At 46.8% G+C, this 20728-nt stretch overlaps 2 protein-coding genes across 2 annotated transcripts in view; one reads left to right on the top strand and one right to left on the bottom strand.

Annotated features, from left to right (window-relative positions):
* Positions 1-115: 115 nt before the first annotated feature.
* Positions 116-16203, top strand: ZNF541 (zinc finger protein 541). The gene is made up of 17 exons (XM_075020859.1): positions 116-391; positions 482-860; positions 1732-1791; positions 2131-2362; positions 3546-5181; positions 6562-6620; positions 8247-8397; positions 8984-9151; positions 9917-10244; positions 11104-11167; positions 11898-12040; positions 12509-12612; positions 13453-13528; positions 14038-14126; positions 14597-14737; positions 15564-15745; positions 16098-16203. Exons 2-17 carry the CDS (start codon positions 539-541, stop codon positions 16201-16203), a joined length of 3861 nt encoding a protein of 1286 aa, XP_074876960.1. The 5' UTR covers positions 116-391; positions 482-538.
* Positions 16204-17079: 876 nt separating this feature from the next.
* LOC142027170 (E3 SUMO-protein ligase ZBED1-like) overlaps positions 17080-20728 on the bottom strand; it is a 4422-nt gene continuing 773 nt past the window's right edge. Inside the window, 2 exon segments of the mRNA XM_075020858.1 lie at positions 17080-20681; positions 20684-20720. Coding sequence (XP_074876959.1) covers positions 19147-20681; positions 20684-20720 — 1572 coding nt within the window. The 3' untranslated portion in view covers positions 17080-19146.

Here is a 20728-nt window from a genome sequence, read left to right as displayed (position 1 = left end):
TCGCCTCGGTAGCAGCGTTTCCCTCAGGGAAAACCCCCTCACCATCCCCAGACCTAGGGTGGCCCCACAGCCTCCTGCAAGTCTGGGAGGAGGGTTTCCCTCGGGGAATGCCCCTCTCACCCCCAACCCCACTCTACTCCAGGGGCAGTCTTTCCCTCCTTCCTGCCTTCTTTCTGCACCTCAGCCCTGTTGCAGCCCCTCAGCCTGTTCCAGGGTAGGGGAAACACTTCAACCCTTTTTCTCAGTGCAGCTTTTTATAAGAACCACTTGTCTCCCCAGCCCTCCAAACCTGCCTGCAGGGTCTCAGCAGCCCTCCTCTGCTTCAGACAGCAGGGGCATGCCTTGTGTTTGCAGTGGGAATAAGGATACTTCTGTTTTCTTCTCTGATAAGGTATGGTTGATACAGGGCCAGTTGCGGTACTGGTTAGGGTTTGGTGAGTAACATCAAATCTTATTTAACTTTCCCTTACATTTTGTTTAGGAGGCTTGTCCTCACGCCCTCAAGTTTTGCTCTAGGTGGAAGAGAGTCCACCTTTAAATGGCCGTAAATTCAGCAGCATGCATGGACCAGTACCTCTTCAGCAACGGGAATGCCGTTCATTTGGAGATGCATCTCCCTGGATTTTCTGAAAGCCAGGGGCTGGTTTGTAGCGAGGCTCTCAACCATGATTTGTGCCTAAATGCAAAAGACATGATGTTTGTGGGGCTGAGTGGCTTGGACGTAGTGCCTGACCTTCCAGCCGTGGATGCGGCCAGCCACACTCTGGAGGCCGATTTGAACATGCTCTCTCTGTATCCAGTGAAGGACTGCACCTCTGTTCAGCTCCTCGATGAGGCCCACCTGCAGCCCTTGCAGCACAGTGAGTGTTCTCTGTTCTTTTGAAGGGTGTCTTACTGATTGAAGCGGCTGGAGATACTTAGTGACCTTATATAGGTGGCGGAGTCCATGATGTGGAAAGGTCTTTGGGGTGAAGAGGTGGATACATGTGCATTTTTTTTAAGCAGTTCTAGGTAGTACTTCAAAAGTGTTTCTTGTTGCCTCTTACCTGTAAAACAGCATTCAGATTGATAAGGCTGTAGAAGATGATATAACAATTAAAACGCCTTTCTTTCACAGGAATTTCAGTTCTGTCCTATTTTCTTAAAATTATACCCTAGACAGGAATATGTTTATTTGGGGTTTTTTTTCAAGAGTCCTTGCAACCTGCCCTCCAGCTGGAAATGGAAAATGCGAAGGCATTAAAATGATAGATTTGCTAAATATGTTGCAAACATCTATATTACTGGCTTTCCCTGAAGCGGAGAAGAGACATGCTGTTTAATTCTTTTCGCATTTCAAAGTCTCTGTGAAATGGATTAAGCAGAATGGGATTTTTCTAGGCCTGCCTTTAGTAAAATGCTCTTCTAGAGGGAATGGATAACTTAATTGCTAATGTATATAAAATCACGCCCTGTTTGGGTAGCTTGAAAACAAAGCAAGGGAAAATTTGTAACTAGCAGCGTTAGGAGAAAATGAGACTTTCTCCTAACAACTGAGACCTGCATTTCTACTGATTTGCCAGTTAATAACAGGTCCTAATGGCTCATTTTGTGGGTAGGGAACCTTGAATTGTCTCCCAAAGTCCAATCCAGCAGGAAATGCCTGGGTTATCACCTAGTCAAATTGCTGTAGATAAAATACCTTGAACAAAGGGGTTTGGAGTTGTCTCATTCCCTCCCTCTTTTCCCAAGAAAGAGGGGAAAATGGTAAAGTTGGTTACAACGATGGTCAAAATGGCAAATGGTGTGAGGGTGGGACATGGGTTTAGGTGTTTGTGGAGACCTCAGAAATAAAGTAACTCCAGAGATGCAGTTCATAAGAGGTGGAGCAGGTTTGTGAGGGTGGGACATGGGTTTAGGTGTTTGTGGAGACCTCAGAAATAAAGTAACTCCAGAGATGCAGTTCATAAGAGGTGGAGCAGGTTTGTGGGACTTCCCTACTCGTTTTTGTGTGGATATTCAGTCATCAAAACCCACGGGCCGGAGCCCTCTAACAGAAGCGTTTTAGAAAGAGACATATTTATTAGTACTAAGTGAGAAGCATGTCATTGCAAGAGCAAGCTCAGGATATTGCTTTCTCCCTCCCTTCAGAGCTGGGGCTTCCCACGCCGATGGCACCAGAGAAGCCTAGAGGAGGAGGCAGATCTGCAGGGAGAGGAAAGTGTCCCCTCGGCTCTCCTCGGACCTCGCTGCCGGGCTGCAGCCACTGCGGGAAGGTGTTCAGCAGTGCCAGCGCTCTCAGCAAACACTGCCTGACTCACAGCCAGAAACGGGAACACGTCTGTACCATCTGCAGCAAAGCCTTTAAACGGCCAGACCACCTGTACGTAGGCATTCGCTGTTAAAAATGTGGCCTTGTTTACCAAACGTAAATAAGATTGGCTTCTGCAGTACTTTATTTTCCAATCTCAGAAGTTACAGCGCTTGTTAGTCTTTGTCATGTTTTCAGGCTAGCAAATGCTGTGAAGTTAGGTCACAAAACGACTTCCCTAGCAGATGCAAATTAGCTTTGAGTTTTCCAGAGTGGGCTGGTGCAGGAAAAGCCCCCAAAGTGTGTATTTCTGCCCAGCTGCAGAAAAATCTGTAATACTGAGCCCTACAATAGCAGCTAGTCTTTTTTTTTTTTTTTTTTTTTTTCTTGTCTGATGACTGGCATGGGGGAAATCGTGTGGAAGGTGTTTGTACTGGAGAGGCAACTTCCGAATTTTGGCAGCCGCTGCTTTAGGAACTCTTGCAAAAGATTGCTTATAGATGCAACTGCTGCCTGGAATCCTATGCTTCCTGGTGCTGTAAAGCTTTTATTACTAATCCTGGAAAGCTCTCAAAACACCAGCTGGTTATCGTAGGTCCGATTTTTGGCGGTGGCACTCTGGGGCTAAGTAAAACACCGTTTTGCTTTGTGTCAGACTGGAGCAGTTGCCAACAAATTCTGTCCTAAAATGTGTCTTTATGAAGTGACAGTCTGCAGTTTTACAGTTGGTTTCCCGTTGGTTTAGGTAACATGCCTGCCTAATTTTTTCTGTCTCTCTACTGATTTCGACTCTACGAGTCGAGTCGTTTTCTACTCTAAAACAAAAGAGAATTGTCAACAGCCTTTAGCTTGTGCTGACTGGCATTGCTGTGCGCACTTGCAGGTAGAGCTTGGGCTGAGATCCCTTTTGAACTGTGTTCTGATTTGCTTCATCCTTGCTGAGCATGGGGGCCTGATAGGCTGGAAAGATCCTCCTGCATTTGGGGAGAATTTCAGAGTGTTTCTGGAGAGAAACGCCAGCAATGGTGACAGAGCAAGCGGGATTCTCCATGGCCCAGTGGGAAGAGCAGTTGGAGGGCACTTAAGTGAACCTCTTCTGAATAGAGGCCAAATTCTGCTTTGATTTAGGTCCTGCATTGAGTAGAACAATACTAAGTAAAAGGAGTGCAAGAGCTGCAGTAGCTCAGTGCAAAATGACTTCCTTTTTCAGTTGGGAGTGTTAATACGCAATGTTTTCTTCTCTTGATCCCTGCAGGAGCGGGCACATGTTGGTGCATCAGAAAATAAAACCTTTTGTGTGCTTGGAACGAGACTGCAATAAGAGTTACTGTGATCACCGTTCGCTGCGCCGGCATTACGAACTGCAGCACAGCTTGTGCAGCTTGAAGGAGCCTCCTAAGGAGGGTGCCAGGGAGCAACCCCCGCTTCTTCCAAGTCCGTATATCCAAGGCAGCGGGAAATCGGTGGACAGCCTGACTGCATGCTCCGAGTCAGGCTCTTTCCCACCCAAAAGCGACCTGCTGAGGTGTGCTGTGAACAGCTTTGCAAATCAGAAGCTTCCCTTGGCTGCCTTGCCCTCTGCAGAGCAGGTGGTTTCTGCCTTGCCATATTCCTCTCCAGCCAGCCCAGCCTCTTGCCTTGCATCTAACAGCAGTGGACTTTCAGAGGCTGCGGGTGACAATATATTGAAGAATTGCCTCTCATGCCAACAGAGTGCCCCTTCTTCCAACATCTGTGCCGTAATAAATTCTGGCAACGTCTCTGTGATTGCACCGGGCAAGAATGTAGTTACCAATCTGACCAGTAGGTCTTTTATTTCAGAAGCCCCGCTCCCCTCAGAGCCTGCGGGGCTGCAGTGTTGTCCCAGCAGCACCCTGCCTTGTTTTCCTGTGTTCAGAGGGCAGAAGCTGCCTGCAAACCAGTCGAGCAGTAACTTTCAGTGGATAAGAAACATGCCAGTTTGCACTAAACCCAAAAGGAATAATGTCTGCCTCGCTCACAAGTCACCTGTTGCAGTGCAGGGTGTTTCAGAGGAGTTAGCTGGACCTTCCTGCACATTCTCAGCTGTGTACGAGCATCCAGATGCTTTGTCTTTCCCCATTGCGCGTTTTAAAGCTGAAGAGAACGTGCTGAGCAAGTCAGCACTCCCTTGTTTTGAGGAAGCCTTTCAGTTGGCGAAAACCCACAACTCCCACCCGTGGGAGAATGCCAGGGAGTTGAGTTTTCCAGAGGTTCAGAAGTGCAGCACGCTGCAGAGCAAGACCGGACAGCTCTTCCTGAAAGCCCAGGAACCTGCTGCGTGCCTAGAGCCACTGCAGGTGCAGCAGCACTTCTTTCAGGTGACCCCCAAGTCTCAGCAGGTCCTGTCTTGCCCTCCTGAGGCTGAGCACTTGGCAGCAAACCCCCTCCAAGCTGGGTTTCAGCAGCAGCCTGCCTTGGATCCCCAGGTTCCGCAGCCGACGGAGTACGAGGGGCCTTCCACATACCTCCAAAAGGCCATCCCCCAGTTCCAGGGCATTTTGCCAGGCAGGGAGAAACAAGGACTGCAGCCAGCACCCTTGAAAGAATACCTGGGATTAAGAGACTCGTCTGTTCCTAGTCAGCCCCAGTATGCGGTGCCTGGAAGCATGGCAGAAAGCCACTCTTCTGGGAGGTTGAATCAGCTAGAAAACAAGGCTTCTGCACTTGAGAGTAAAGATGGTAGCACAGAGACAGGCGGGAAGCCGCCAGTGGGTGCTGCCTGGTCTTGGTGTCTGCCTGCCATCCGCAGAGAGACGCTGACATTGGGGCTGAGCAGTGCAGCTCCTCCGAGTCAGGTGGCCATGGCATCCTTCTCTTCAGCTTCTGCAGCCAGCGGGACGCGCCGGCTGACCATTTTCAACAGGATTCAAGTATGTCGGCGTGGTTTTTCTTCACATTTAGCCGCTTGTTATTCGAGTTCACATCTCAGAGCCGTTTACTGTCTTCCTGTGCTCTTATAAGTGCTTTCTATTAGTGTTGACAGCTCTAGATTCACCAGTAACAGTACTTAGTGCTTACGTGGCACTTGACACGTCCAGAGCGCTCTGAAAACACTAATTAATCTAGTGCCAAAGGTTTAGAAATAATTTAACAAGATCGGGGCTTGGGATATTTAGTAACGTGATGCATAGCCTTTCACCTGGCTTCTTGGTCGAGCTTGCGCACAGGCCAGTGATAACAAAAAGCTGTGAATACCTGAATGTTCAGCAAGCTCCGTGCCTGTGGAAGGGGAACCGCTTTCTCCAGTGGAAATAATTGGTGTCTCTTTGCCCGCAGGAGGGCAGGGAGGTCAACCTAAACGAACTTCTTACTTCTAGGGATCAGTCCCCGGAGGTCAAAGTCAAAATATGTTAATTGAGGGTAGAGGTGGAAGCTCTTGCATTACAGATAAATGTGCTGCGGCTGTGTTGGAGACTAAATATCTCCAAAGTTCGGGGTTGGTTTAAGTGCTTTTTCATTGTTAGTGGCATGTCAGGCTTACACGCATGTCTTGCCCTATCCCGAGGGAGTTGCTGGTGCCTTGTGTGTTAGGCCAAGGGGACTGGCAGCTCTCAGGATGGGGAACTTCGAACGCACTGAGGTTAAACCCATTCTTTGCTGCTTGTGTTCCTTTTCTGACTACTTACAAAGGCTCTCTGTGCCCCAGGTGTTACATAAGCAGTCAAAGTGAGAAATCCAAGGGCTCAGGGGAGTCTTAGATTTGCTTCCCTCTAACTCCAGGAGATTTTGGGGAGCCTGGGTGATACATGGGGTATGAGCAAATCCCTGTCCTGCTCCAGCGCTCCTGGTGTTGACCCAGTAGTGTGGTGTTAGCAGAGCTGATGTCCGTGGCAGCTGGAGATCGGGGTGCTTCAGCCCTCCCTGCATCTCTGGATCTGGGCATGTGGCACAGGAACTGTGCGTGGCTGAGGAATCAGAGTGTGGCCCCCCCACCCGCTGCATACAGCTTGTAATGGAAATTATGCAGTTTGATAGCCACACCGTATAAACGGGAATTCCTATTTGAACGTGTGCTTGCCACGTGGACGCATGTATCTAAGTGTTACAAGGAGTATTTATTAATGACTGCAAAGATTTATGGGATTGGTTAATAAGCATTGCTTTGCGGTGCAAGTGCAAAGCATTATTTTCATGGAAAAAACAGTTCAGATGTTCCTTTTATTTTTTTTGAAGGTGGAATGACTGTATTTTAAAGCTTTACTTGCAGGAAGAATAACATCTGCTTTTGATTATTGTTTCTTTACCTGCAGGGTGGAAATATTTACAGACTCACTAATGCAGCAAAGGAAGAAGACTTGCCAGCTGGGTGGTAAGCAGGTTGCACTAAAGTGTTGAGGGTGGGTTTGTTTTCTGGAGCGCATTTTAGCACCTAGTCAGGCACATTTCCCTCGGGGTTGAGATTTAACATAGCCTTTTCATTTGGCTACCTTTAGATTGTGCTAATTAATAGATGTTTAAATGAGAACCACAGGACTCTCAACCTAATTTCTAACTCTCGATTGTAAAAGTCGTGCAGTGACTGAAGTGTGACAGGGAGGTAACCTGAGTGAAACATTGCAGACTGTTTAAGGATGTAATAAGGAATGACCGGCCTTGTTCTTTTCACACATTACAATGATAAAAGACCAAAAGTTCACCATGGAGGTAAAGAAATGGAAATGTGGGATAATGTTAAAGGATTCACCTTGTCGAAGGGTTTCCAGGTGATTGGTAGGGTATGGGCTTCACTCTCAATCTCATTCCTGGAGGGTAGTCTGCCTGTAAAGAGTATTATTGCATTGTAATCATGGAGGCAGGCCCTGAATTTAGTTTTTAAAAGTGATTAGCTAACTTTATGATTAATAATTTTTTAGAGTGAGTTTGTGACTTGGTTCTCTTTGCTGAAGAAGATTCACATACTTCCCTCTTCTTTGGTAATTGCCGCTTTCCTTTGGTGCAGGGATTGCACACGTGTGGTATTTTCTCTGTAAGCAAATCGTGGCTCTGCCACCTTACTGCCCAGCCTCGACAGCTTGCCATTTACTAAATGAGAAGGCAAGCGGCTCCCTGGAAAAAAAGGGCTTTTTATAATCCACGTCCTTGTGAGCAGCAGTGAAGTCCCCACGCAGCCTCGGAAGAGGTGCCTTGTCTGTGTTGCTAACCGTCACAGGTAAGGGAGCTGCTGTCTCATTAAGAAAGAAGAATTTCATCGTTTTTTGGCAACAAATGGAAGTTGTGGTGCCTGGTGAGCCACGTGAAAACAATTACCTGCTCCAGCCGGCCTTGGTGGTCTGCCTGGTCCTCTGTTTCTGTGTTGGAAGAGGTTCTGAGGATTAGCCGGGGTATAGGAGTGGCCAGGCAGTAAGTATGGTGTGCTGGGAAGCTTTAACTTCATTTGCTGTCTTCATCATGTGGATAGAGAAATGGGTCTGCAGGACTTTCAACGTCATCTTTCCGAAACGCTGAATTCACAAGGGGGAGTTATCCACAAATGATACATTTTTCCATTCACAAAAGCGGATCTTTCAGAAATGTCACGGTGCATGAAATGCATGGTATTGAAAGAAAATGCTTCTGGAGTTTTTAATGCGGGTCATTCTTTTTTGGTGTCACAGTGAAAAAGCCATGTATATAACTTTGAAAATAGTATTTGTACGTATGTGGTAATAGGTACAATGCATGTAGCTGCTCAAAAGAGAAGGTATCTTAACCGCATCTCTTTTTTAAAGCTGTATCGTTATAATGCTGGTGATTGATGTCCCACTGGGGATTTTTCTCTAGTTAACATCTTTTGCTGCTAAATGAGCTGCAGAGATTTCCCAACTAGACATGAAATGAGCTCTACAGCAGGAAATGTGAGCATGGATCTAACGTTGATAGTGATTAAATTTTTTTTTTAAGTGGTTCAACTTTATAATGTTAATTTTCCATCCCTTTATCTCGATTTTTCACTTAGCAATAAGACCGGTGCTGCTCCTGCTGATGGCAGCAGCTGCGAAAGTGGCTTTCTCCACAAGAACTGCGGTCAACTGTTCTATACTGAGAATGGTCTGGAGAGCCGTAGGTGTCTTCATAGTGAACAATGGCAAAGGAAGGAAGAACAGCAGGTAAGGAGAAACGGAATCCTTCAGTGCTGCTTATTTAACAGGAATTTGAATTAAGGTCATGAGGATTCTTTAAAACCTGCCTGTAGTGTATGGAGATAAAAGCTGTGGAGCCAACTGAAACTTTGTCTTGAAAATTCAGATCACTGTAGGAGTGTGATCCAGAATCATGGTGCCGTTGAAGCCCTTTGGGTGGGTGTCACGTAGTGGATATTCTTGAATAATTGTGCTGTTTTGAAAGCTGCAGCTATTTCCAGCAATGTTTCGTACTCCACAGCTGTGAAGCGTGAGTGAAAAAATGTAAGCCTGACTATTCTAGCTGATAGTGTGAACTTGGGAGCTCAGTTTTGTAAAAGCAAGAATATGGGATTGGTGCGATAAGGACTCCTGTTCTGGGCTCTCGCTGAATTATGTTGTGCTTAGAGAAACTTACTCAGCGTAGTAGCTCTTGTTATCATCATCATTATTTTATGTAAGGGAGAAATGGATCAGAAGTGACTTGAAAGAATAGTTTGCAAAGCACTTTGATGTCCTCAGATGGCCAATGCCAGAAGATACACCTCATACCCTTGTTTGTGTTTGCGGTAAGGTGTGTGATGCAGGAGACGCAAATGCTCAGAAACTGATGCTCAAGGCAGCAGGAGATGGAAGCTGTCCCTCAAAACCTGAGATGCCTTTAGAGGACCTAACAGTGGCTCCTCTGGTGATTCCTGTCTCTGTACCAGTGATGGCTGTGAACTCGCAAGCAGGGAGCGAGGTGGGTGGTGACTGCGTTCCTCAAGCATTTTAATGAATTAGCAAAAACACCTCAGCTGGCTTTGCTGGAGTCGCTTCCTTGAGCAACTGGTCACCAGTGTGCGAGTCTCACTGGCTTAGCCAGCAGCTTAGGGTGATGGCTCCCTTAAATCCCCCAAATTCTATTCAAATAATGCTGCAGTAATGGATTTGGTGTTAATTACTACAGTAATGGACTTGGTGAAGGTTCCAGGGTCCGTCTGAGTAATTTCCTGGAAATATGTAACCCGTTAATCACCTTGAGTTGCATGAAAATAAAAGATGACGTCAGAAGTATTAACAATATGATGCAGGGCAGACACTTGGTATTAAAACCTAGGAAAACCCTTGGAATTTTACTAGGCAATTTAAAGAATTTCAAGATGATTTCAGAATTTACTTTTTTTCCTTTCAGCACTCTCTCTGACTATAAAAAAACTTGTGGAGGGTTCTTTTCAACAGGTCTTGTTCTCATGAGCGTGTCTGGCTTCCCCAGAGCCATATACATGAGTAAGGACTAGAGCAGACCGTCCTCTGACTGCACTCCGCGCACAAGTTTTGGAATTTGGTGTTCATTATGGAGCTCAGAATAATAAGTCATGACACAGACAGTCTAGAGGAAAACCAGATAAAAATCCTATGCAACTTCAAACTTTCTTCTATATGTTTTTCAAGTGCCTTGAACTTGTTCCCCTTCTCTTCTGTGATAAACAGGGATTTGATGCTTTGTTTGGAATTGTTTGTCCAGGTTACTGAAAAGGAAAGCCCAGATGGGAAGGACCTCAAGGAAAGCTTGCACCAGAAAAAGAGAAAGAGGCAAATGCGGCCAAAATCGCTTTTTATCCCACCTCCACTGGTCCCTGAAGCCCAGCCGAGGGTGGGAGGGTGTTACCAGAGTAACCTTCGTTCGCCTGTGTTTCTGGTGGATCATCTCCTGAGCAACTTGTTCCAGTCCTCTCCTTACACGCCGCCTCCGATGCTCAGCCCCATGCGGGAAGGATCAGGCCTCTATTTCAGCACTTGCTGTTCTTCCTCTGCTAGCGGTGATCCCAAGCAGCTGTTCAGTGCTGGTTTAGGTAATAAAATCCTAATGTCTGCACTCAACAGATCATGGAACTGGAAAGGAATCCAGCAGACTGTTATACAGACTACAGAAAGAGAAAATTGACCCACAGTCATTTTCTTCAAGATGGGTTATAAATTCAAATGGTATCCACCTTCCTGTATGATAAATTACTGCATCGTATGGAGGCCAGTGGAAGTACGGACGTTTACATATAGCAGTTTAAGTTACTCGTAAACTGATGACATGATTTTATTGTACCAGTTTGTGGTTAAAATTTATCTTAATTAAAAATACATAGGGGTTACACCAGAACAGCCGCTGTCGTAAAACTGCAGAAGAAGCTAGGGTGGGCACCTGTGTGGCAAAGGCAGCAGCCCAGTGAAAGCAGTTTTCCTCTGGGTTTGGCTTCTGCTCGATGGTTTGTCATCTGTAGTTATTCAGAGATCGCAGCTGATTTACGGAGCTCTGCTGGCAAATATGGACAGGCCCCGGCTCTGCTCATGCCTTCCAAAGGAGGCTTTAAAAAAACAGAAGTTTGTGACTTCTACTTTGTTATTCTGGTTGTGGAAGAGGGGATGTCAACAGCCTACCAGGGTTTTGCTCTGTTACTGGATTTCACTTATTAAAAAATACAGAACTGCTCAATCCCTATGTGGCTGACTTCTGACCCGTGGTCAGACACAGCTGTGAAAGCGTACCCGGATGGTGTTTCTAGAGAGCTTCCAAGTCAAAAAGTGAGCAATTTCACTGAAATGAGGGGAATTCTGAGAGAATAGTTAGTGGTTTGCGATGGTGAGGATGTGAAGGAAGGCTAAAGGATGGTCTCGGCAGGATGGTTTTTATCTTGAGCATTTTTTTGTATCTTTCAGGCAGAATGGACAGGGACTTTGGATTTTGTCTGATGAAGGACAACACAAAAATCAGCATTCAGCCGTGAGTTATGGCATAGCAATTAGAATAATGACAAACATTTTGAAAATGGGGGATGAGGGAATGTCAGTTTAGGAGTCAGTGTGTGGTTGGTTCAAGTGCATGGGCCATACAGGCCTTCAAAGTTGACATTGACCTCCTTCCCGCAATCCTATTGCTTGGCCAGTTCTCTTGCTGTCCTGCATCACTGGTGAGATTAATAGTGGGTTTTGGCCAGGTGATACCACGTGCTGGCCAGAATGAAGTTGCAACAAAATGCCCGGTGCTGTCGCAGTGAAATACAAGTTAGGCTGATGTCATAAAGGTGCCTGCCCCCAACATTCTACATGATGTTCAAACATTCTATTTTCTCCATGGTTGCAGACTTCTCTCCTCTTGGCTGCTCGCCATGCGTCTCAGAGTGAACCTGACAAATTTTGTCAGGTTTTGAGGGAGAGAGAACAAACTTTCTTGATTGATTGGAGACAGAAGAATTCCACGGGTGGCGTGGTGATGGAGTTAGTGCTAAGTAGTGGCTCTGAAAGTTGTTAGAGGAGGAGAGCTTGTAATGCTTTGCTGGGAAATGTGTGTTGTATGCATACCGTGTTTATTACAGCTGAGCCTTGCTCATCCCATACCCCCTCTTCCTAAGCGTGTGTGTATTGATAAGCGTGTGTATTGGTAGTGCTGCGTGTTATCGTGATGTATCTGTTCGCAACTTGCCTTCCTCCCCTCCTCTTTCTTACGACTTTAGACGCATCAACATTGGAAGTGAATTTCAGGCAGAGTTGCCAGAGCTCCGGGATAGATCGGAGTTGGAGGGGACTGAAGACCCAGCATCGCTGGTGTGGAAGCCCTGGGGAGACATGGCAACTAACCCGGAAACACAGGACAGAGGTTTCTTTAATACTTTTCTTTCAAGGCCACCCCCAAGATACGAGGGTTCAAAAAGTCCATGTTTTCACAGCAGCTTTTTGTATGTTCAGGTTATCTCCCATCTTTTCTTGACCACCTTCACGTGCGGTTGCATTAGAGGAAAGGAGATAGCTCAGTTCTGGTAGAACAGTGAACAAATAATAACTGTTACGCTCTTAGTAGCATTTTCCATATAAAATGGCCAGGGGTGTTTGTAGCTGTCCCACCTCATCTGCAGCGACCTTAGAAGAGGGGAGGTTTGTCTCTGGAGTTATCGGTCCCAAAGCTCAGCGATACCCGGGTAGTTGCAACACCTGACTTCTTCCCGTGTCTTTTCTCGGTCTCCAGTCTGTCTGTTGCACTTGTTCTATTTTCCCTCTGTCTTGTATCGTATCTTTTCTCTTTCCTTGACAGAAGCTGACTTCCTGTTGGTTTTCATTGCATTTGTAGTAACAGAACTGCTCAAGCTGGCCTGCTCCAGTGCCGTGCCGGGGGGAGGAACGAACCTAGAGCTAGCCTTGCATTGCCTGCATGAAGCACAAGGCAACGTTATGGTAAGAAGCAGCTATTGGGCCATAATTAATAATGGACTAGGACAGCCTTTGCCACTGGAGTGAGCTGGGAGTTGCTCTGAGTTTTCTATTCCGCAGGCTGGAGTCTGGTCTCTTTGTTAAACGTGCTGAGTTCTTGCAGGCTGCCTGTTGCCACAGTCTGTGTTAATATCCCTTGGGACTGCAGACCCTGTCCTGGTGTATAAATAAGATCTTGTTTTCTCTCTTGTAAATTATGTGGTGATTTGGAGAATGGAAGTATTACTACCCCGAATGCTAGGAGTGAAGGAATTACCGTGTAGGTAAAACCCAAGGTCTGCTCTAGATAAGCATTCCGCGCTTGACAACTGCAACAGCCCTAGGCGCTCCTTGCTGGGCAAGCACCTCCAGCCTGGTCCTGACTTAAGCCCCGAGTAAGTCTACTTTGCTCGGTGTCCTTTGAAGAAGGGATTTTAGAAATGCAGCAGAGGACTTGGTGTATGCCATGTCTCCACAAGGAGGCTCTACAAGCACGCCTGCTACAGCAGGGACGAGCTGAAAACGTTTCCAGCAGAGAGAAATCTCCTGTAGGTGGTGGCAGGTAGGGCCCCATAGCTTGGTCCCCAGAGATCTCCTGAGGTTCCGTTTTCTTAAAACACTTTGGTGTGGATTGAGGAAATATTTCCATAAACTTCAGTGGGCTGAGGGGATCCCAAAGTGCTGTTGCTAAGCATTGACCAATACGAGCAAAATCTTCCTACAGTGGATTGATTCACCGAAGTAGCAAAATAGTTGAAAGCAGGAATTTATCTTTTTGCCCCTCGTGGGGGGGAATCTAATGTCTTTTTACATGAAATCTTGCAGGAGGCTCTGGAGATGCTGCTTTCGGGTGGGCCTCAGAAATCTGAATCCCATCCTCTGGCTAATTATCATTACACAGGTAAACTGGAAGTAGAGCTTGTTCCTTCAGCTGGAATGCTGATAGATACTGCAGTTGCCTTTCTGTATTCTGATTTAAGGAATTTATTAAAAAAAAAAAAGTGCAAAAAACAATTTGTGTTCTTTGGGGTGGGGAAAGTGGTAGCAAAGCGCTTCAGTTTTAAACTGTGTACGGTGCTTTTTTACATGGGGAATGCCTTGTTCTTGTGTTTCAGCCCGCTGCTTTAACATGTGCTGCCCTGCAGTGACACCCAACGGAAGCAGCACGCTGAAATGTGGCAATGCCAAATACTCATTGCCATACACTCTTCCTTTCAGTTGTGCCCGGGCTTCACAGCATGCAGGGTTTATCTGCTGGCAGTAATAACTATTGTTGCTAACGAATTCACTTCTGCATTTGGTAATCGCTTTTGGAAGGAGGAGAGATGTCAATATGTGAATAATAAATTGTGCTGATTTCCATTAGGCTGCGAGTGATCAAATAATTTGCATGTTGCTGTTTATTACCAGGTTCAGACACTTGGACAGATCTTGAGAAGGAGTTGTTTAGAAAGGCTTTTCACGTACACAAGAAGGATTTTCACCTGATACAGAAGAAGGTAAAGCCATTAGACTGACGTGTTGACAGTTTTAACCCAGAAAGTTGTATTTTGAATTGTGCGTTGGAATCCTGTTCTCTGAAACCTAGTGTTTGCTTCTTAATGCTAAAAAGACACTGGTACAAGACATTATTTCCCGTAATGTATCATTACAACAGAATATTTAGTATCTCTGGTACAAAATACCGGAGATAGTAAAATAATAGTGAAACATTATGCTGACTGCCTGTGTGAAACGTACAGTTCTGCCCTTCCAGCACTTGTTTACAGCCTGTGCCGAAGAGGAAAGTTTGTTTTCTGTTTGATCTCACCTGTCCATATGCTGGAGCTTCCATGGCACGTTGCAGTGCAATAACTGGAGAGAACGGGGGAAGGACAAACTGTGCTAGATAAATTTGTTGTGTATCTGTGCCTTAAATGTTTTACTACAGTATTTCCATTATAGATTGCTTCTGTTTCTCTCACAATAGATTCAGACTAAGAGTGTGTCCCAGTGTGTTGAATATTACTACAACTGCAAAAAAAAAAGGGCATTTCGCCTCAATCGAGATCATGTACTGGGAAAAAGGGTCAAGAGAATCAAGTATGAGATGGAAGAGACTGAAGAAAAGGTAGGAAAACTGCTGGGGATTTGTGCTCGATGCCACTCCGTATGGAAAACATCTTCTGATGCTTTTGAAAGGTGCAGCAGATGCTGTCCAGGGAGAGGTTCTGGTTTTATTCTGCTGCTGCTTTGATAAACTTATTCTGTAGAATAACTTTGAAACAACAAAGCAGTACTTTGTCATTAGCACCATGACTAATATGTGCTTTTACTCGTTACAGGCAGTATTTGTTCTTAATGTGCTGGCACCCTTACTGATGTAAATAAGATAATTCCCAACTTATTACTAACATTAATAATCATTAATCACATTAAACTTGTTGCTGATGACTTTCAGGGATATTCTGTCACATCCCAGTGCTACATAAAAGGAACTGCTGATGACGTGGCTCTGCCTGGGGATTGCTAAAACATTCCTTGCCAGTAAACAGGGATTTGGTTTACAGAATTTTTTTTTTAATTGTTTTTTTTTTTGTTTATAGAAGCTGGGTAACCATGTATCTTCAGTGCTTAATTCTGCATTTTAAACCTGTTGTATAGACTTTTGTGGAGGAAAGCGCTATTCCACTTACAGTAGTATAAATAATAGGGTTTTTCTTCCAAGGCCTGTGTTTGCCCCCCTATCCTTACAGTGGAATTAAAGTGTTTTTTTGGCTATTTCAGAGGAGTTCATCTGGGCAGACTTGGGCTGATACATTTTTGTGCTGGCTGTAATGAATACAATCTAATTTCCTGGGCCAGTGAGAGATTTTTCAAGCTAGTGGGTTTTTTTACTCTAGCTATCCACCTTTCTGAAGAGAAGGGAGAATTAATAAAGGCTCTCTGATTTACAGGTTGTTGGCAGCCCAAAGAAGAGGCGCCGTTCTCCGTCTAAGGAAAGCTCGAGGGTAAAGCAGAAGAGTTCTAAAAGGATGCCCTGCAGCGAAGGCAGTCCATCCTGCGATCTGAATGAGTCTCCACACCAGGCTGGAAGTGCAGACCAGGAGAGTGTATTTCCGTGCAAAGTGTGCAAAAGGTGTTCATCTTTCTTCTAGAAACCCGCCGCTTTTGGCTAAAACAGATTTAAACTTCCAAAGCTGCCCAGGGGGCAGAGGGGAGCGGAGCTAAGGGCAGTTTGAGGATTACCTCTGCCCCTTGGCCTTCTTGCAGTTTTGTTTGACTTTCAGCCCAAACATCTGTCTTGTTTAAACACCAGTGTTCACTGCAGCCAGGGGTACTGGGGGAAAAAAACAAGGGAACTGTGTCATACTACACATCACAATATGCAGAAGTTCACAAAAGTAGAAATAATGAAGTTTGGTTTAACGGTCTTTATTGAACTAAAAAAAGGAATTAAAAAAAAAATCTGTTTGTTTTCTGACTTGCAGGGTGTTTGACACGGTAAAAGGTAGGAACGCTCATATGAAAAGGCATCGCGCACAGAAAGCAGGTAGAGCCTCTCCTGGGTATGAAATGGCTCTTGAAGCATTTTAAAAGTGAGGCAAAGATGGAAGAAACCTACCTGCTGACCGCCTCCAGTGGTAACTGGGAAACTGTGATTTCAGAGTAGCAATTAGATTAGTTTTCCCCGTCTAGAAAAATAGGAACTTTCTTTAGCATCTGGGCAGTGGCTGAGCTCTGAGGAGGATTAGACGACATGAGATCACCTGCACTCTTCAACCTAATCTGTCAGGAGCACAGCAGCAGTCGCACCAATGCTGAAAAACCACCTCAGCTTTTCATGGAGGCCGAACCTTGAGAGACTGTTTGCCAAAGGCTTTCTGGAAGAAAAGCTGCGACTTTGTGTGTGTAGTGTGTTAAAAAAAACTTATATAGGTTTTCTTAGCAGTTACTGCCCATAACTGTTGTTGAGTTTAATAAAGAAATTTGAAGGCATCAGATGTTTCTTGCTTGTACCAACACACCAAAGATGTGTGCTAAATGAAGTATGCGTGCCTGGCGTTGAATTACAGTTATGCATGGTTGGGAAAATATGCAGTAGTTAATGACTGTAAAAGAGCTGTTGTACAAATACTAGAAGCTCTTGACTTCTGCCTTTGTTTAACGAAGTCCTTTGCCTCCATTTAAAACAAAAGGTGGATGCCCTCGGCCCTCACTTGTTGCTCTCAGTTTCAGGGTTTGGGGCTGTTAGAAAGAGACAGACTAGGAAAACCACTGAGAAATTCTCATCGTATTTAATACCTTGTTTTGCCATAAGGGATAGTCATGCACAGAATTTCAGATCTCAACTATAGCACTCTTCTGAGCCAAGTAAGGTGTTTTTTTTTTTTTTAAAATGTGCTTTCTACATAGCTTATAAATTGGGTTCTTGAATAGGAGATGTAAAAGTTCTTGGACTGTTCTTGCTGGTAATGCTAAAAATAATTAAATAATTAAAACAAAGTTTATTACGCTTGGTTGGTGGTACGAACACGGCATGCTATGTGTACATCAGTCTTGAAAGAAGAACATGGCATGTGCTTGCACAGGCCCAGTCCCTCGGTCGGTGGGCAGGGAGGGGTGTAAAGATGGGTCCTTATTATTCCTAAAACTCTCCTAAAGCTTGAGACCACAAACCTGTTGAGTCCGGGGACTGCTCCAGGCTGTAACCCGCCGTTGCGCTAAGGCTCCCTCACTCTCCTTCCAGTCCGAACGCAAATGTTTCCTTCATTCCGCTACCGCAAAATACGAGGCACCGGCTTTTGCCATCCGGTTCCCGTTCAGTGAGGGATGGAGCAGGAGCTGTGTGTGATGGGGTGATGTTCCCTGGTTTGATTTACCACCGGAGAGTGCTCAGGCACCGCAGCCATAGACACGGCAGGAGAATCGGGGTGGTTAGGCGTGTTTGGTCTGCTGTGAGTTGTCTCAGTTATCAAGTGGAGTCAGTGTTAGCCTTTTGTAATATTTAAAGCACCATAGCCAGTTGTGTATTATTGCACTGATTTGTGTTTATTTGCATAAATAACACTGCCTCGCTAAACTGCATTTAGTAGTGAAAAATTGAGGGTTTGATAAGTTCAGTGGATGAAATATAAATAAGGGGTCTTGTCTCCACTGTCATTATGCTAGGAGGGATAAAAGGCTTTTTTTTTTTGTCACCAGGCCACGAGATTTTCATGGCTTTGTTTAAATTTTGCTAGGCTGAATAGTCATGTCCAGCACAAACAAATCCGTATTTTGGTTCCATTTGCTCTGTAAAGGACCAGTCTTCAGGTCTGGGCCTTGATAAACTTCTTTACCCAAAGCAGAAGGAGGCTTTGCAGAGTGGGTGCAGATGTTATCCTTTCGCTTCTCATAACTTGTATTTAAAAAAAAAAAAAAGTTAAAGAAACTTTTATTTTTAATTTAGCCCTTATGATTTCAAATGGAAACCAGCTGCCTTCCAAAAACGAAGACAGGCCTTTCCGTAATGTTCATTTAAGTTGGCAGCAGCCCTGCCAGCAGACAGGAAAGTGGCTGTGAGGGCTGAAAGTTTTAGCAAATGCAACAGGAAAAAAAAGCTGCAAAGCTGGAAATGGGGGGGGGGGGGGGCTGTTTCTTTTAAGGAAAAAAAGCGGGATGTTGCAGCACTGAGCAATCTTAATTATGTATGTACATTAAGGTACTGACCTCTGCTTGCTACAATTATAGCTCATTAGCATACCCCAGAGGAAAACCCAGAGGTGATTTCAAGTTAAAGCTGATGTATTTTGCGGGTCTTTCCCCACCCTTCGCTGCGGGACGCCCCTCTGCGTGCTGTCCCAGGCGACGTGAGCGCCGCCGAGCCCCTGCGTCCTCCGGGCTACCCTCCGCTTGCGGGTATCGGAAAACAAGGCGCTGCGGTCGCGTAACGTGGTATTTGTGGGTGTTGGCACAACCCTGTCTTGTACCCATGTGGGATAATGATGTCACCAGGCCCGTATTTGTGCTGGCGGCTCGGCACCTGTCCAAGCCTGTTCTTAACTCCCGGCTTGCCCTGTTTACGTCCGAAAAAAACACTTGGGCAGGGACCGTGCCTGAGTTCAGGGAGCTTGAGGACGCGCCCGGGGCTTTAGGGCTGGCCCAGGCTCTGGGCTGCGCGCCCTGGGTGGGTCTGATGTGGGTAGGGAGGAGCAGAGGTCTCGAGCGGGGAAGCGAATGAGGAATAAAAAGAGGAATTAAAAGAGAGCCTGAGGAATAAAGCAGGGACTGCAGGCTCCGTGGTGGATGAGAAAGCCAGCGCTGGAAGGCGGTGCGTTCACACCTCCTCCGACGCTCGCTCTTCGCCGCGGGCGTTGCCAAAGCGATGACAAAAACGCGTAGGCAGGAGTTTGGAAAAATACTCGGCGCTGGCTGCCGCTGCCGTAGACCCGGTAACTGCGGTGGGGCTGTTGGGCCAGCGTCTGAAAGCTCCGCCAGCCGGTTAAACACCCGCCGAGCTGTGGAAGGGCTCCGCACGCCCGCCCGCCTCCAGGCGCGTCAGTGCACGGTTCTGTTCCGACTCTCGCTGCTGTTTCTCATCGATTCTAAAAAGTCAAAGTTTTGATGCAGGAACAGGATTTGGTCCAGGTTCTCCGGCGCCAGGACGGCTCGCCGATGCTCCAGGGTGCTTTCACCGGCAGCGAAAGCCTGGTTGGGCAGCACGGCAGTCGCTGGGATGGCGAGGTACTGCCGGCTCAGCCGCGCCACGGCCGGGAAGCGATGCTCGTTGTTCTTCCACCAGTCCAGCGGGTTGGTGCTGCGCTTGCAGAGAGGCTCCACGATGTAGTTTTCCAGTTGTTGGTGGATCTCCGGCATGCTCTCTGTCGGGTCCTTCCCCAAAAGGATGTCGTACATGCTCTGTGACGGGGCGCTCGAGCATCTGTCCTTGTGAGCAGACAGCTGGCTGCCCGCATCTCCGCCCTCGGCTTTGTAATCCAAGTTTGGCATCCAAAACTGGGTAGCAGATGGGGACTGGTGATTGAAAACCTGTGACAGCATGTTTTTGACTCTCTTGTGCAGCTCGCTTCTCAGGCTGGGGCTGAGAAACCTCATCTCCTTGAAGCGCGGGTCCAAAAAAGAGGCAATAACCGCTGGGCTTTCTAGCACTTTCTCATCCTCTGACAACCCCCAGCGCTGCGTCAGCTCTGACCTGATGTTGCCTACCACCGTCTTGATGACGGCGCCGGACTCTTCCGACTGCTGTCCGATGGCAGCGATGATCCCGTGGATGCAAGGCATCAGAGACGATACGGACGCGTTCTGCTCCTCGCGCAGGAAGGACGTTGCGATCTTGATCGTCCTCATGACCGGTACCAGGTCCTGCAGGAGTTTCCACTGGTGGTCGGCCAAATTCTGGACAGCCGCCGTGCCCTTGGGGTGTTCCTCCAGCACGGACATGATGGCCCACTTCAGGTCTAAGAGACTCTCGCACATTTCGATGGTGGTTATCCAGCGAGAGCCCACGTCCATCACCAGTTTCAGTTTGGTTTTGTTGATGGCTTCCAGCTTGCTGTTCAAGGAGCAGGTGGCTTTTGCGTCCTGCTGAAAGTACCTGACGATACCCCGGGCGGTGCTCAGGGCTTCTTGGACCTGCTCGACTTCCAGCCCCGCTTTGATGCAGAGGTGAAGGGTGCGAGCAGCGCAGCACAGGCTGCTCCAGCCGTACGCGTTCTTCAGCTGCTGCGAGTTCGCCACCGTGCTCTGCGGGCTGTCATGCATAACGCAGAAGACGGATTTGCTGGACAAGCCGAATTCGGAGAGGACGGCGGACAGTTTCTCCCCTAAATCGCCCTCCTCCGCTTTGTCTTCGTGTGCTTGCTGCGTCTCCATGATGCACCGCGCCCGCCGCCACTCCCCATCGATGAAGTTGGCCGTGACGGTCAGGTAAGTCTGGCTGAGCTGGGAAACCCAGAACTCCACGCAGACCACGATGGCCTGAGCTGTCTGCAAGTAGCGCTCCAGGTGCTGCTTGACCACGTTGTACCGGTGCCACAGCATGCTGGAGAGCTGCACGGGTGATGGGAGGGTAAATTTGGTTCCAGGTACCCGATGAGGAGCCCGAACCCTTTGTCCTTCACCA

The sequence above is a fragment of the Buteo buteo genome, chromosome Z (genome assembly GCF_964188355.1).
Source record: "Buteo buteo chromosome Z, bButBut1.hap1.1, whole genome shotgun sequence".
Classification (NCBI taxonomy): Eukaryota; Metazoa; Chordata; class Aves; order Accipitriformes; family Accipitridae; genus Buteo; species Buteo buteo.
Note: the sequence above shows the minus strand (reverse complement) of the source record. Positions and strands in the feature narration are given on the sequence as shown.